Source organism: Polypterus senegalus, chromosome 10 (assembly GCF_016835505.1).
Source record: "Polypterus senegalus isolate Bchr_013 chromosome 10, ASM1683550v1, whole genome shotgun sequence".
Taxonomy (NCBI): Eukaryota; Metazoa; Chordata; class Cladistia; order Polypteriformes; family Polypteridae; genus Polypterus; species Polypterus senegalus.
Window position 1 is genome coordinate 124,904,593 of NC_053163.1, and position 16,208 is coordinate 124,920,800.

The 16,208-nt window shown below is 34.7% G+C and overlaps 1 protein-coding gene across 1 annotated transcript in view; it reads right to left on the reverse strand.

The window, feature by feature from the left end:
* Positions 1–16,208, reverse strand: part of brcc3 (BRCA1/BRCA2-containing complex, subunit 3) — a 23,182-nt gene continuing 6,974 nt past the window's right edge. Inside the window, exons 2-8 of the mRNA XM_039766521.1 lie at positions 15,134–15,253; positions 13,288–13,375; positions 12,586–12,674; positions 10,559–10,614; positions 6,214–6,345; positions 5,778–5,821; positions 1–1,044 (exon numbers count right to left, since the gene is read on the reverse strand). Coding sequence (XP_039622455.1) covers positions 893–1,044; positions 5,778–5,821; positions 6,214–6,345; positions 10,559–10,614; positions 12,586–12,674; positions 13,288–13,375; positions 15,134–15,253 — 681 coding nt within the window. The 3' untranslated portion in view covers positions 1–892. The remainder of the gene's footprint in view (positions 1,045–5,777; positions 5,822–6,213; positions 6,346–10,558; positions 10,615–12,585; positions 12,675–13,287; positions 13,376–15,133; positions 15,254–16,208) is intronic.

Consider the following 16,208-nt stretch of genomic DNA (forward strand, 5'->3'; position numbering starts at 1 on the left):
TTGGCTAGATGGTTCTTTTAATTTAAGTCTCAATTTTGTTCTTAACAATCTGGGCATTCAAATAAATCAAGCATTGCGAGTTTTCATTTTTTGTTACATTGTGCAAAGATTTACAAAGTTTTCAAAGGATTTATTAAAAGTGCTTGCTTCAGTCTTTTTGATTGGAGAGGATACAACAATCATATCGTTCACCAAAACTTTTTAAATTTAAGTTTAGTAAGAATAAGTAGGCTGCTTATGTGTAGCTAAAATGATCTTGTGTGTCTTACTATACCCTGGACATATTCATTTGTATCAAAAACCTGTATAAAAAAAAACTCAAAATAAATATCTTTCATAAAATGCATTCAATGCCTAAACTGATTATGAAAAAATACTTTCACAAAATATAATTAAATACGTGGAATGAAAATCTGCAGTGACTGTGACTTTGAATCCAGCTCTTAAGTATTACATATAGTTAAAGATTAAAATGTAAGAAAACTGAATTTAACAAATTAAAAATTATACCATTTATCTAGGGTTCTTGACTTAAAATACACATTTTAGTGATTCTGATTTACATTAAATTGGTAAGATTAAATTAATAGGTTTTTGCATGAACAATGGGTGTTTCTAATAACACAAACTGTTTTTAAATATTCCAGCTCTCACACATCATTTCAAATCATCCAACATAAATACAAAAAAGTAACAGCACACCAGGGCCAAATGAGAAATCCGCGTCCATTAAGGGTCACTTAAAAAGCACATACAGCTTGGCTCACGAAAAGTGGTGCCATTCTTGGTTATTCTGCGTTTTCCTTGAAAAGGACTACACCGTATTTCACTTCCTCTTCAACCATTTTTTCAAATGTAGTTACAAATATACAGGTCAGCTCATTTAATGTTCTCAATCCAGTTCTGCCAATTCTTGTGTTAGCCTCTTTTTCTCCTGCTGTAGTTCACTAATGCGCTGTTTATTCTGGTCCAATCTGTCTTCAAGCCATTGTAGCAGTGGTCCACTAATGGCTGACATTTGGCTACACAGATTTTTGGTAAAGACTGGATTAAAACAAAATAAAGAAAAAAAAATTATATGATAGGAAAAGCACAAAATACCACACACATCCTCAAACAATGTAAACAATAATCATACTATAGTCTAAATTTCCATTAAAGTAACTTTCTTTTATTATTTATATATTGGATTACTTGACTTGTCCTGATATGGGACTTAAGCAGGAACTTTTAATTCTGCTCAGAAAATTCAATGACAATGAAAAAGTATACAACACTTAGGGCTTTAGAAATGTAAATAAAATGGCTCAACACCTCAGCTGTCCTTCTTACCGACAGATTCAAGGACAGCTTCTATGATTACTGGGCAATCTGTCAGAATAGCTAATTATGTAAGAAATATTACAGCTTTAAAAACATTCTGTGTGTGTGTGTGTATAATACATATATGTGCATGTTGCGCATTATTTATACTCTTTTCAAACGTGTGGATGTCCTTTGTATTGTATAGTACTATTATCAACTGCTCTGAGGAGACAAGCATGTCAATATATAATGTATGAAAGTTTGTACACCTCATACTATGTATAATTATCCAGTATAACAGATGACTCTTTATGTTACTGATATCGGAAGGCATAAATAGCAATGGGGGCCACAAGTTCCATTCTTCAGATGGGCTATTACCCTGTAGGTAATCTCTTAACATGCCATGTGCCAGTGATGATACCAAACTGCTTAGATGTGATATAATCATTTTCCTTGGGATTTATGAGGGTCACATTAACTGGAACTAATTATGACGCAAACCCAAACATCTAAATGACAGAAGTTCATATAAAGGATTCATGGACAAAAAAACATGTTGTTATGTAAGCATAAACACTGCTTAAGCACCTCTCACTTACATATATAAACCTTATTTATCTACAGAGTGCACATGTTAAAAAAACAAAGGATAGATGTCAATAACTCAAGAGCAATAGAAAGTAAACACATTGGAATACACCTTCAACAGTGATAAAATGGAGTGGCATCTTCTCATTTGAAGCTGTATGCCACAACAAAACCACAGATGAGCTCATTTAGTATGCTTCCATAAATTGCACAAATCACCTCACTCGCAATGAAACATGAATACATCCATCTAACCACCCATTTCCAGATCTTACTTTTTTAAAATATGTACAATGTCATAGGAACCTAGAGGAACTGACAGCAGGAACTAACCCAGGATGGCACCACTCACTCGTACCAAGTTGACTCAGACTTACTGTATGTTCTGGGAAATGGAAAGAAACTGAAATATCCAGGAAAGACTGCAGATGGAAATTACTGATAGGAGTATCTAAGAAAACCAACCCTGCAAGAGGAATTCCATGCCGATGGACTGCACATAATGAATTTGGTGTAAAGGAGGACTTTGTTAAATGGTGCGACTCAAACTACCTACAACTGAACACCAGCAAAACCAAGGAGCTGGTGGTGGATTTTAGGAGGACCAGGTCCCTCATGGACCCCGTGATCATCAGAGGTGACTGTGTGCAGAGGGTGCAGACCTACAAATACAGTGGGTACGGAAAGTATTCAGACCCCCTTCAATTTTTCACTCTTTGTTATATTGCAGCCATTTGCTAAAATAATTTAAATTAATTTTTTTCCTCATTAATGTACACACAGCACCCCATATTGACAGACAAAAAAAGAATTTTTGAAATACTTTCCGTACCCACTGTACCTGGGAGTGCAGCTGGATGACAAATTGGACTGAACTGCCAATACTGATGCTCTGTGTAAGAAAGGTCAGAGCCAACTATACTTCCTTAGAAGGCTGGTGTCCTTCAACATCTGCAATAAGATGCTACAGATGTTATATCAGACTGTTCTGGCGAGCACCCTCTTCCATGCGGTGGTGTGCTGGGGAGCAGCATAAAGAAGATGGACGCCTCATGCTAGACAAACTGGTGAGGAAGGCGGGCTCTAGTGTAGGCATGGAGCTGGACAGTTTGACATCCGTGGCAGAGCGACGGGCGCTGAGCAGGCTCCTGTCAATCATGGAGAATCCACTGAACAGTATTATCTCCAGACAGAGGAGCAGCTTCAGCGACAGACTGCTGTCACTGTCCTGCTCCACTGACAGACTGAGGAGATCGTTCCTGCCCCACACTATGCAACTCTTCAATTCCACCCAGGGGGGTAAACGTTCACATTATACAAAGTTATTGTCTGTTGTACCTGCATTTTTATTGCTCTTTAATTTAATATTGTTTTTTATCAGTATGCTGCTGCTGGAGTATGTGAATCTCCCCTTGGGATTAATAAAGTATTTATCTATCTTTATAAAATCAAAAGTGAAAAGAAATGTGTGGAATGTTGTACCTTGCTTACTTTGATGCTGTCCTTCCCATTAAACTTTCACTGTTCTGTTCTTAATTCAGATATGCAAGTAAAAAATCAGGGAGTTAAAAAGAGTATAAACAGGGTTTGGTACTAAGTCCTCATGTGCTTTGTTAACCTACTGTTACTAGAAATCCCAAATAATATTTATATGGCTTTCTTTTACAAATAATTTGTATGTATTTTGCAAATAAATCAGCCATCATTCCAACATTTTGTTCATCTCTTCTCTTTTTTAAATAATTCTTTTAATATTTACTAGGTTTTGTATTAGAAATAAGAAGGTTGCAGTATTGCTGCATTGTGTTAAAGTGGAGAAGAATGAGATCACCTTTATGTGTGCATAATGCAGAAAGTTTCAATTTGTCTAAAATCTTCATCCAACGCTTCTTATACTAGAAGCTTACGATGAACTCTGTATCATAAAAAGTTCATCTTTCACACGAGTCACACACACAGCACCAGTATTTACAAGAAAAGATCATGCCATTAATTTGAATACTGAAATTTTCTCTCTCCAGTGGATGGATGAAAATGAACAGCAAGATGGATAGACAAACAGACATAAAAAAAGAAAATCCTTACTAATATATGTGACTTTTCTATGCATAACATAAAAAAAAGTGCCAGCGACATCAAAACTGTTTGTCCACAAACAGGAATACTTAAGAATGGTTAATGACCAGATCTCAGGTGTAATCAACTGTGAATTACTGCATGAGCTAAAAGTGATAAAGTTAATGCACAAAGTTTTTAAAACTATTAATGGTATCTTGAAGACTATAATTTTATTTCAAGTAACCGTAAATAAAATCGTGAGTGGTCTCCCCAGACTTTCTCGTATACTGAGATATGGGGATGGATATTTGAGGAGTAAACTGCAAGACAATGATTATATTCTTTTATTATGTACATTAAAGAACCATCAACAACAAAATCAAATCAAATTAATAATATATTGAACAATTATTATAAAAGTAAAGTTGAATAAATCGGACTCTGCAGCTGCATGAATAAAAAAAAAAAAATAGCCTAAAAGTTGGTAGAAATCTATGTTTTGTACCTAATACTTGCATGCAAAATGTGGTTGACCGAAGTGATAAAGCACTCAAGTTATCGTGTTTACATATGCACACACACAGACAGACACACAGACATAATTCCAAAAATGGTATTTTCAAACTCAGGGAGGTCTAAAACTTCAAGATTCATCAAAATATCGACATCGAATCTTTGGACGATTACAATACTTTCCCTATACTTTGTATATGACAAAGTAAAAAAAGACAATGCAAAACTGAAATAGGGCTAGTCTCCAGTAAACCCAATTTTTTAATAATATATTTTTATTAAATTTTATCATAATGGCCTACATTTCTTTTCTAAATAAATATACTTTTCTATAAATAGGATGAAAAGTTAAAAAAACAAATGAACTATTAAGCTAGTACAGTAAGTCGATACTAACTTTTAAACTTTCTCTCAACCTGTGTTGGGTGGAAGTGCCTATTTATGTCTAACAGTGTTCTGCATGTGGGTAAGTGCGATAAAGTGCAGCTTGCAGTTGCTTTTAAAGAATTTTTACATGATGTTTCTTTTGTCCATGGTTTATGCTTTTGTAAAGTGACTTTATGAAAAATGCAGAGCACAGCCAGTGATGTTAGTACTTAGTCCGCGGTAAGGAGCATTAGATATCATTACAAAAGATTTAAAGCAGAAAAGAACATTGCTTAAAACAATTTACAAAATGGAATAAACGCCAATTACAAGCAGACAAAAGGGTCACTGGCAACTCCTGACATCAATTCACTATTAAACTGCTAAGGTCTCCGACACTTCTGAAACTCTTCATTAGAATATACTGAATGATAGTTTTGTTATTCAAAGAAATATTAGCAAAGCAACTGTTGACTAATGTATTCATTATTATCTACTGCATTTAAAATGAAGTAACTAACTGAATGTATAATGTAAAAACTATTAATTTTATATAAAGAAACTTAAATATTTACAGGCCAGTAATGGACTGGTACCTCGATTCAGGACAGGTTTTAGCCTTATACAGGATACTACCCAGATCAGCTTTTCGTGATCTTAAACTATATTCATAAAGTTTGAGAATCTTATGTTATATACAATTTTCAAGGGCTTACATATCTTTGGAGCCCTTCACAGTGGCGATGACAATACAGAAGTTAAACTATTTTCTTAAAATGTGAAAATTAAAACTGCACTGAGATTTAGGAAGCACCAAAGGTCTTTAAGCTACTTGGGAGTACTAATAGAAAAGGAGCCTGGGCTTGGTCATACTAAAGAGAGCTGAAATATAAATGTAAATTACATTTTCTCTATTTTTTTTTAAATAAAACTATTTTTCTTACCTGAGCCATTGTGAATTTTTGTTACTGGATCCAGATGAGTCAGGCTGGAATGGAGACAAAAAATACAGGACTTACTATCAAAAGAATAATTTTGTTGTTCAAAAAGTTTCTTTTTGGACATTGCACATTCATCAGAAATTTGTACATCAGTATAATATGTTATATGAGCTGTAATAATACATGTGCTGGGGTAAAAATAACACACTAAACAGCTTTAATGCTTTAAATAAACAATGCAGCTTTGATGTAACTCATTTTCTGTGAAGTGAAACCATCTCATTTAATATAAATATGACAAGGTACTTAACTATCTCATTTGGTCTCAGTTTAAAGTATACGTCATTTGTTTAAAAACACCTAACATGATCCCTATAATTATGAAGATTAAATTAAAGAAAATGTATATATTTAAAAATGAAACATAAAGGCCTCATACTTGTGAATCCTCCTGTAAGCATCTTGCTCCTCCTGACAAAGGATTTTAGGTAGTTCTACAGCCGATTCCAGGCACACTTTCCCAATTGTTTCATGAGGAACTACATGAATTGGGATCTCAACTCTCTCATACCTTTAAAATAAGAAAGGATTATAGTTTGACCATTGCTAATAGAATTCAAGAACATCAAAAAAACAAAAAATACTAGATGAGCCAATAGCACTTTACAACTCCTCTCATTATCTGAAACAATTTTATTTATAACCATTTATTTCACTATTAAGATGTAAACAAACAATGATATGAAAATCTTCAAGTTGGCCTATTTTTTGACAATACAATTAAACAGATATTTATCAAAAATAAGTCATCATTACAAATAAGTAATTCACCTTTCTGCAAAACTACTAACAAAAACAAAACAGATTTATTAATAGGAGGATGTACACATCATTTTGACAGGAGTGTAAACTGTTGCAGTGAGTGTGGATGTGTTCTTCAATGAGACCTGCAGAAGGTGTGCCATCGATGGCTGGTTTCTGATATGCACACAATGCTCAGGGGATGAGCTGCAGAAAAAATATGAAAGAACTGATGCATTTCAAACATTACTGCAATTTTTAGCTGTGCTCAATTTAGACGTTATGTTTTGTATTTGTATTTGTCGCACCCTATCCCTTTCTCACACTGTGGCCATTTCCTCTTCAGACAGAGCTGGCCATTTTATCCGTTTTCCCGTGGCATCAATTGTTCAAGTGATAAGTGTTTGACAAAGTCAAAGTGCTTCCTGGGAAAATATGGTGGCAGTTGCTACTGCATTGGCCAGGTTTAGCAGTTCTAGCCTAGTCATGTTGGGGCTTTAGTTTTCTGACCTGCGCATCGATTTATCATTATTTTAACTCATCCATTGCCCACCATGCAAAGTAATCAGTTAGTATTACAGCTATGAACTTCATTCACGTGATTTGAGTGGCGGCAAGAAAGTAGCTACCATGCTGCTGTTGCCAGTATTAACATGTCTGACAACAGAACAGGCTGATAAGAACAATCACCTTATTCTTAGACCCTTATTTTTATTATCATTTTTGATTTTTACCCCTCTTCTACATGTTTTGTCAATTTTAAAAATTTTTTCTTTCTAACCCAAGCAACCGGATACACAGATACAAAGAGCAAGCAATCCTTTTTTAAAAGTGGATATTAGCTACATATGTTTAGCAATAACAATAAAAAAAAATCAACTTCTACAATGTTTAAAAGCTTCTCATTTCATGTGCATTGAAATAAACAAAATGTCTGCTTTTTGCTTTATTCAACCTCTTAGAGGGACCAGTGGCAGCTAAGTGACTGTCACTATGTAACTTAGACTTACCATGGTTACAGTTACAAAAATACAGTAATCAATTATGCTTGGGGTGCACTGGATAAAATAAAATAGCTAAGCAAACAAATGTAGACAGAAAGTGATAGCACTGAGAAAACACAGTCTTTCATTTCATACAACACTCACTCAAGCGGGTTTAACAATATTTTGCTTAACTCTGGTCAGGTCTGACATGAACAGTTTACCTAACTAATAACTTGTGTTTTATCAGCATCTGTCTGACTCTATTAAACTCTGCAGTTTTGGAAAAACTTCAGTATAGTAATTATATTTAAAATAAATAAGCCACCAATTCACTTATATTGTATCAACCTGGTTAAATCCAGCTCAGGGTTGCTGGGTAAAAAAAGACAATCATTCTGAATATTTCTTTCACATAAGATTATGGAACACATTACAAATACCATAAGTAAAGTAATTACATTCTCGTGATTGTTTTTTTTATGAACAAAACAAAATATTTTGAAAGAACGGAATACTTTCTTTCTAGACAATGGGATATAAAGGGACTAAATAACAATTCTGATATAGAAAACAAAACTGTACATATCTTACTATGAAAGGGGTAAGCATACAACCAGAAGGGTCATTCCATGTCAAATCAACCAATGGCCCACACACTTCAGACTCAAAAAATTCTGGAAGCATTACCAGGTTAGTCAGACCCCCTTAGCATTTTTCTTTGATTCAAGATTAATACATTCCAAGATACAGGAGGGGGGTGTTGATTTTTTCCAGCCCAATCTTTTCATCAACGTCCATAGCTCATGAACTAAACCACCGAGTAGGCCGAGACTACTGTGCGCGCTGGTACATTTATTGGTTTAGTATGTGACAAAATTAAAAGATTTGGTCCAAGTGACCGTGCATGGTCAAAGCAGCCTCTTGAAACTGGCCAAAATTTAATGTGAGTTTTTGGCTTAGCTATGTTTAGACCTCAAAAACACATATTTGTAACCAACACAGACTTTTGATTTTTTCTCCTTCGTCACATAACTGTATAGGCTTTCTGAAAAAGCAATAAACAGAAAAGTAACTGTATCAGGGTTTGAACAGCAGACCTCAGAAATCAAAAAAATAATTCTGGATTTCATTTTCAGAGCACCCTAACTACATGTGGGAATGTCAGATAATTTATTCTAGATTGTCCTTTCTTTATCAAAATACAGACCATACTTTTCTTAATCAAATCTTTCACATTTTTTTCCCCATTCTAAACAGGCTGAATGCTCTGTGTTGTCAATAACAGAAATCATTGAGTTTTCAATCAATAAGTTATCAAAAACTTTGAAACTTTTTTCATATCAAATGACGATGTCTTATCTCATGTTACTGAATAGTAAATGTGATTCTCCATGGCCAAAATGGCACCCGATACTCAAGAATACCACTGTTACATCCCTACAGAAGATGGCAATCTCAAAGTTGGCCGGGTGTCTGATGAAGACAGTCAATTGACTATCTAATAAACACCACTGAAGCAGCAGCTGAGATCCTACCCTCTCATGATCACACTCCTAATGGATCAGATGCGTCCCTCACATTAGACCAGTGTCCTATTGGAGGCTATGTTGGGTGAATGTATGATGAAAAATGGAGTGGTGTGATTCGTGACAAGAGTGATGCAAAAATCAGACATCCTGATATGTTTCATGCATGCAAACTATCCTGCACAGCCTTTCCATTGGCTACCTAGAGACCGTATTTGTTGGGTACCATTATGGTGTGTCATTACATTGCTTAGTGCACCAACAATGGTCAGTGGTAGGAAGTACCATCTTGATACCAAAGACAAAGATACCTTACACTCTGCACTTTGATTATAACAGAAATGAAATGGGTCATATTCCTGCTGTTGCAATACCAAGATGTTAACATTTCATTACATCTAGTGTTATATTTAATGATAAATCAAGCATCTGTTGTTCATGTTCGCATTAATGTGCCTTGGGTGATTTGCTTTTCATTAATCCTGTACCCAACATAGAGATGAAGAACTTGATGAATATCATCACTGACAAATGGTGAATTTAACCCATGAATTGAATAGAAAATAACAAGATTCACGTAAGAAAAGTAAGACTATTTTTTTGAGAAAGGGACCATAAATAATCAAATATATAATAGATATTATTATTTACTATTTATTATAGACATTCCAACAGTGCATTAGACTTGTCTAAAAATTAGATCAAAAATGAATTAGATCTAAAAAAAAAAAAAAAAATTCACATTTGAGAGGCCTGTTGGTCAAAATCTGATGCATTTTCTTGTTTGTTTATAAACCTTTTGAAAAGCTCTGTGTAGGTATCTAAACATTCAGCAGTCTGTATCAGTTAGAAGTTAAAGCTAAAACATGGCAAAGCCAAAGACGCACATTTTTTTTTTCATTTTTGAAGGTCTGCTCTTTCCAGGCTAAATGGATTAGTTCTTGAGATAAGGTCTTGTGAAATTTCTGAAAAAAAAAAATTAAGCCGTGTCAAATATGGCACCCCTCTCCCATCACAAAATTGGCTGTTTCTTGGAGAGTATTGATTTTAAATCAACATAATTTTACAGTGTGTCCCCTGGATAACATGGGTACATCTGATATTGCTTTCAGATTTGAAGTGCATGGGATTTCTAAAAAAAATCGGTTTATTTGACATAGAATGACCCATAAGTAAATAAATCTAAACTATGACTGAAATCTGGGTGTGGCAACGCACTGTACCAGTGCATGCTCTCCAACCTGACCTGACCTGACCTGATACCGATATAAAATAATCCATAATATGTTGTCTAAAAACTGACCCTAAAATCCACAAACAACTTTAATACTGTCACGAAGAGATAATGAAAATGACAGCTGGTGCCCTGGCAAAGTTTTATCTTAGCTGTTTAAATGCCTAGTTTAATGACACTGAACAACTCTGTTTTCTCATGTCTCATTTCCAGAAAAACAACAATAAAAATACTCACTCCGAGCCCTTCTGTGCCTGTACTGACTGGAAACATGTATAGAGTATCCGTCCAGTCTGCAGAAGAGAGCACAAAATATCAGAAATGTACATTGTATTTCTTTGATACTGCAATCCATTTAATATTGTACTATGTGATTTTTCAATATTTTTGCTTTTTGGGCTTAACATTTGGTATTCATTTTCAGTTTTTCATAGCTCTGGATTATATGGTTTTAAATATATACTGTGTTTACTTAGTATTAAATGCTATACCATCACAAAACAAAAAGGGCATGCACAAACTCTGAATTCAGTTGGATAAACATTTATTTTATTATTTCAAATAGGGTATTAAATAATAAAAAAAAACATGCAACAGTTGGAAGGAAATATTTCTTCAGGTAAATGTACATTACAAAGTTGATATCAATGACCTGACATAACTTACTAATGCCAGGTCAGAGTGCTAAACTTTGATACTGGACGGCTGAAGTGGTGGTCAGTTTTTGTTTGAACTGAAGTTCTAAATTAGATGCCATTTATGATCGATTATGCAATTATTGCTCAAGAAGCACTTTGTGTTTAAATTTAGTAAACTCATTTAAGTTTTCCATCCATTTATTGCTTCCTTAACTGCTTCTTTTCAGTGTTATTTCTATTATGATGTTCTTGTTTTCTGAACCCACCACCAATAAATAATGAGATTCAAATGATAAAGAATCCAGCAGCTCACCCTCTAGTCAGACCTGACTAGACCAAGGAAATACATTTTCTTCACTGTAAACAACCACACTGTTGCTTCTGCATTATGTTTAAGTTCATTGACCTTTTGAAAAATCAATGTTTCTTCCAGTTTTTTTTCTGACACAGTGGAAAAGAGATATTGTGTTATTTCCCTGTAATGTGCCTGATTAATCTTATCATAGAACCCGAAAAGACTAATGCTATCAGTGTTATGCTCTTCTACTCTTATTGCACTACTATGTGAACAGTATAAACGTGACTGCATGCAATATTTAAATTGCATCACACACCATTTAGCTTTCAGGCTAAAGGGCTTCTCACCAGACCATACCTCTTTCTGCCACAACTCTTTAGTAATCTGTGGATAAGGGCTTTTACTTTACCACTTCCAAGTGAATGGTCTTCTTAATAATTTATGAATATCTCCTTTAAGCACATTAACTTTTGTCAATTAGAGTGAAGATTTATCTTCAATACGCTTCTCTCAGAAGTGCCCTTACTGTCTACCAAATAAACTGTAAAGAAACAATCAGATCAAAGCAGTATAGTTGTACTTTTGTAGCTTTTTCCCCAGTTCTATTCAAAGAATGATCATTGCCTTTGAACTGGTTTTGTATTCTGCCCATTGCTTATACTTTTCTATGATTAGATCTCGGACTTCATTACAGTGTTTTTCTAAATTCACTTTGAAGCTTAATCACTTCCTTACCTGAAACCTTCCAGAGAGAGAAAAAGACGTAATTTATCATAAATGATTAATAACAATCAATTCTGTAACATACTGTATCTGAACAACTTTAATACTGCATATATTAAAAGGAATAATAATATGCTTGATTTCAATTTTTCGTTTTGTATAAAGTGTTCAATGTCTTTGATATTTTAATTTCATTTAATATTGTGTGTAAAGTCTGTAGATCACCCTAAGGGAAATTAAATTTGTATTATCTGTTTCAAATTTAAAGTCAGACATAAAAAAAATAGGAAAAATCCTTTTCTGAAATTACTTATTTACAAAGTAGAACATGAGCTAATATTTTTAAGTTATGTTTTCTATAAATTTATTAATCAAATCATACTTACTTTGCAAACTATAGTAAAAAACTAAACAAAAACCAAGGATCAAAAGTTTGCAATCAAGTTAATCTATGTTCATATATTTATCGCTCCAACTTCCACAGTTCATTGCAGCAAGCTAAACTGTCAGTGTAAGCGGTAGTTGCATATACTTCACACATTCTGAATTTATCAGTGTGTAGTTTATTCATGTAAATTAATTTGTTTTGTAGTAAGAACACATACCTTTGTATTCTTATCTTCAATAAAACATGAGAAAATAAGTCCAACAAATCCTTGATCCATCATTTGGTACATTGCCTGAGTGCGAACATCTAAGGAAAACATGAAACCAAACATATAACATGAATAACGTTCTAGATATTTTATCACTACAAAAAAAAAAAAAAAATCGCTAAATTATATTTTTCCATTTTTTTTACTCCTGCATTCATATAATTTTTATGCAATGCAGAATATATATATATATATATATATATATATATATATATATATATATATATATATATATATATATATATATATATATATATACACAGTATGTATTAACCGTTTTCACTTAACTTTTAAAGTGCAACAAAAACTTTCCATAATACCTATCTACCTCAAATTAATCAAGGTATTTTATTAGCATTTTTCTTTTCAAATACGTTAAGTAACTTCAGTCTTCCTGACAGCATACTGTGTGACTGAAGGTCTGAATGGGAATTTAGGCTGACTTGTGAATTTAGACTTTTATCCAAGTATTTCTGCAGCACAAGACCCAATGCACCACTGCAGCTGAAAGCAAATCTGTTGGTCAACCACACAATTCTTTCCACAGCACTATCCAAGTTTAACCATCAGGAGAACTGAATTTCTGGATCAGAAGAACATACACCAACATCATAACTTAAAACAAAACATAAATATAGTGTACGAACTTACCTACATGTGACGGCCATACTGTTATATGAGGGTGGGAGTGGTACCATCCCACAACTCTCATCGGCCTTCCAGTCATTTCCGCCAGCCTGTAATAATTATTATTAAGGGCAATATAGGGGTTGTACTACTTAAACATAAAAACATCACAAGAGGATGTGGAGGTTAGGTTAGCACCACTGAAGTGGATACTTAACTACTGACCAACCACTTTAAATAAAAAATGTACCGTCAAATGTACTACACATTAAATTAGAAATGCACTAAAATTACATTTTTTAACTTTGATTAAATTTATGAAAAGCACATAACATTCCATACAATCAAGTCAAACTTCACAAAACTAAATTCAACTCAACCCCCACCCATGAGAAAGAGAAGAAGGCCAACAGGCAGAGTAAGACCTTGAGAGTAGTAAAGAGGGAAAGGAGTCCTTCTCCCCAATTTAATTGCTTATTCTAAAATGTTACTGATTAGATCCTGCCAGGTTTTAAAAAAGGTTTTGAACAGATCCTCTAAGTAAGAACTTGCTTTTTAGTATATAACATCAGTTACCCACTGACTTAAAGGAGGCGGGCTAGGATTTTTCCAGATGTGCAAAAAGCATCTTTGTGCTAATAGTGCAGTAAAGGCAATTACAGTTTGTTTGTCCTTCTCCACATTAAGCCCATCTAGGAGTCCACCAAACATAGCTGTAAGTGGATTAGGAGGGATTGTGACACCAAGGCCATCTGATAAGCATTTAAAAAAATGTGTTAATTTGGTATGAATTATGTAAATATGATGTTAATATTTTATAAGACAAGCTACAGTAAACTAATTATTGTTACTTAATATTTACAAAGAATAATTTCCAATATTTTTGAAAACTGTTTAAGCTGCACATACCTAAAAACGGAATGCATGCTATTTTGTATTTCATTTTAAGAAGACTGCACATCAGTATGGCTGTCTGAGCTTTGAACGGGAAGTGCTCCGTAGCAGAGTAAAATAATTAGAATTTACCCGCAAAGGGGTTAAATATATGTATGTTGAAGAACAGGAAAACAAAGTATGGATATAATACTGGATATATCTGAAATGTGTTCTTTTTTATAGGTCAAAAATTATTATCTGAACTTCTGTCCCAGTGTTTTAAGCCTTATGTTCACTATGGCCAACTATCCATCCACTCATTTTTTGTCATTAATTTAAGCTGCCTCAGGTGTAAGGCAAGAACCAATTCTAGATGGAATTCCTAATCCACCATGGGACACATTTAAGCACACATGGTTAATTCAGGAGTGCCAGTCAACCTAACAGCATACCAGAGCAAGTTGGAATCCCTGGAGGAACTGCACACAGAAAACACCCAGGCTAGGAAGTGGACCCAAGTAGAAGTATTCTGAGATGACAACACTACATTGTGTTTTCAAAAAATACAACTTGTTAAATAACTAACACAGAGACAATGGGCTTTTAACATTTGCTTCATAATAAAATTTCATTTGTCCTTTTTCCAAACTGCTTACACAATTCAGAGTTACAGCAGACCAGAGTCAGATTACATTCAGACAGTATCAGCTGCAAGGCAAGGAAACAACCTTGGACCATGGGCACACTCTAACTCATTCACATGGGAACAATATAGTCACCAATCAGCCAAGCATTTATTCCTTGAGATGTAGGAAGAAAAGGCCAAGTGGACAGGAAAATATGAAAATTTCCTACAGATAGTACCTAAGCCAAAGTTCAGAGATATGAGGCAGTAGTGCTAATCATTGCTGCTCTCCTCCCCCACCACCAATAAAACTGCATTTTAGCTGGGAAAAAATTAGCACATTTGGCTGAAAATAAGAGAAAAGGATATCTCAGCTTCTGTAGAGGCTGCCGACAGCTGCTCTGGAGAGATTTCCACACGGTCTTTCCTCTTATCAGAACGCCGCAAGATAATAACTGAATGAATATGGACTATCCGACTGGTGTCCACCTAAAAAATATTAAAAAGTTCCATTAGAGACATAAACAAACAAGGACTTCAGTTACATGAAAATATAACATGAAATACAGTATATTACATTTGATTGATATGATTTGAAACTCATTTCTGTATGCATAAGTGCAAATAAGCAAAAATCTGCATCATTGGCCCTGAGCAAGTCTCTTAGCATACCAGTGCACCAATCCAATATATTAAAATTGGAAAACTGAGAAGTTGTTTAATATTGAAACTGCAGTAAACAATAAAAGTGCGATCAGCGTGAATCAATAACACCCACCCAAATAAGGGTGTGCGTCACCTTTAAATTTCTAGAATTTATATATGAATATACTCCGCTGTGAAGAGGGGGGCTGAATGCACACCAAGGAGAAGCAGGCGCTCCTCCAAAACCCCTCTTAAATGGGGATACATTGGGAAACAAATAACGGTTGTTTTCTTTACCTCCTCTTTGCTCAATCAGCTGCTGGCTTGCTGCTGCTGCCTTGCCATGTGATCTGCACTTCGCTCGCCTATCCCAACCGCCACCGCAACGCGCCATTGTGAAGAGGGCGGCTGAACGCACCCCAAGGAGATGCAGGCGCTCTTCTGAAACCCTTCTTAAATGGTGGTACAATGGGAAACAAATAACAGGTTTTTTTTTTACCTCCTCTTTGCTCGATCAGCTGGTGGCTTGCTGCTGCTGACTTGCTGCGTGTTCTGCATTTTGTGCGGCGCTGCAATCATTTAAAAGAGTGGTTGTTTTATTTTCAGCGCACTGGCTCAGCACTTACAGCCAAGTTTATGGGCTCCTTGAACAAGTTGAATGATTTCTCCTAAACACCAATTGTGAGTGCAGCAGGATATTTAATGAATCAGATTTATCCTGGAATGAGTATCTTATGACAGTCTAGCATTCCAAAGGAGGATTGAGTTAAGCTGGCTGGATAATTTCTGGCTTTTCAGG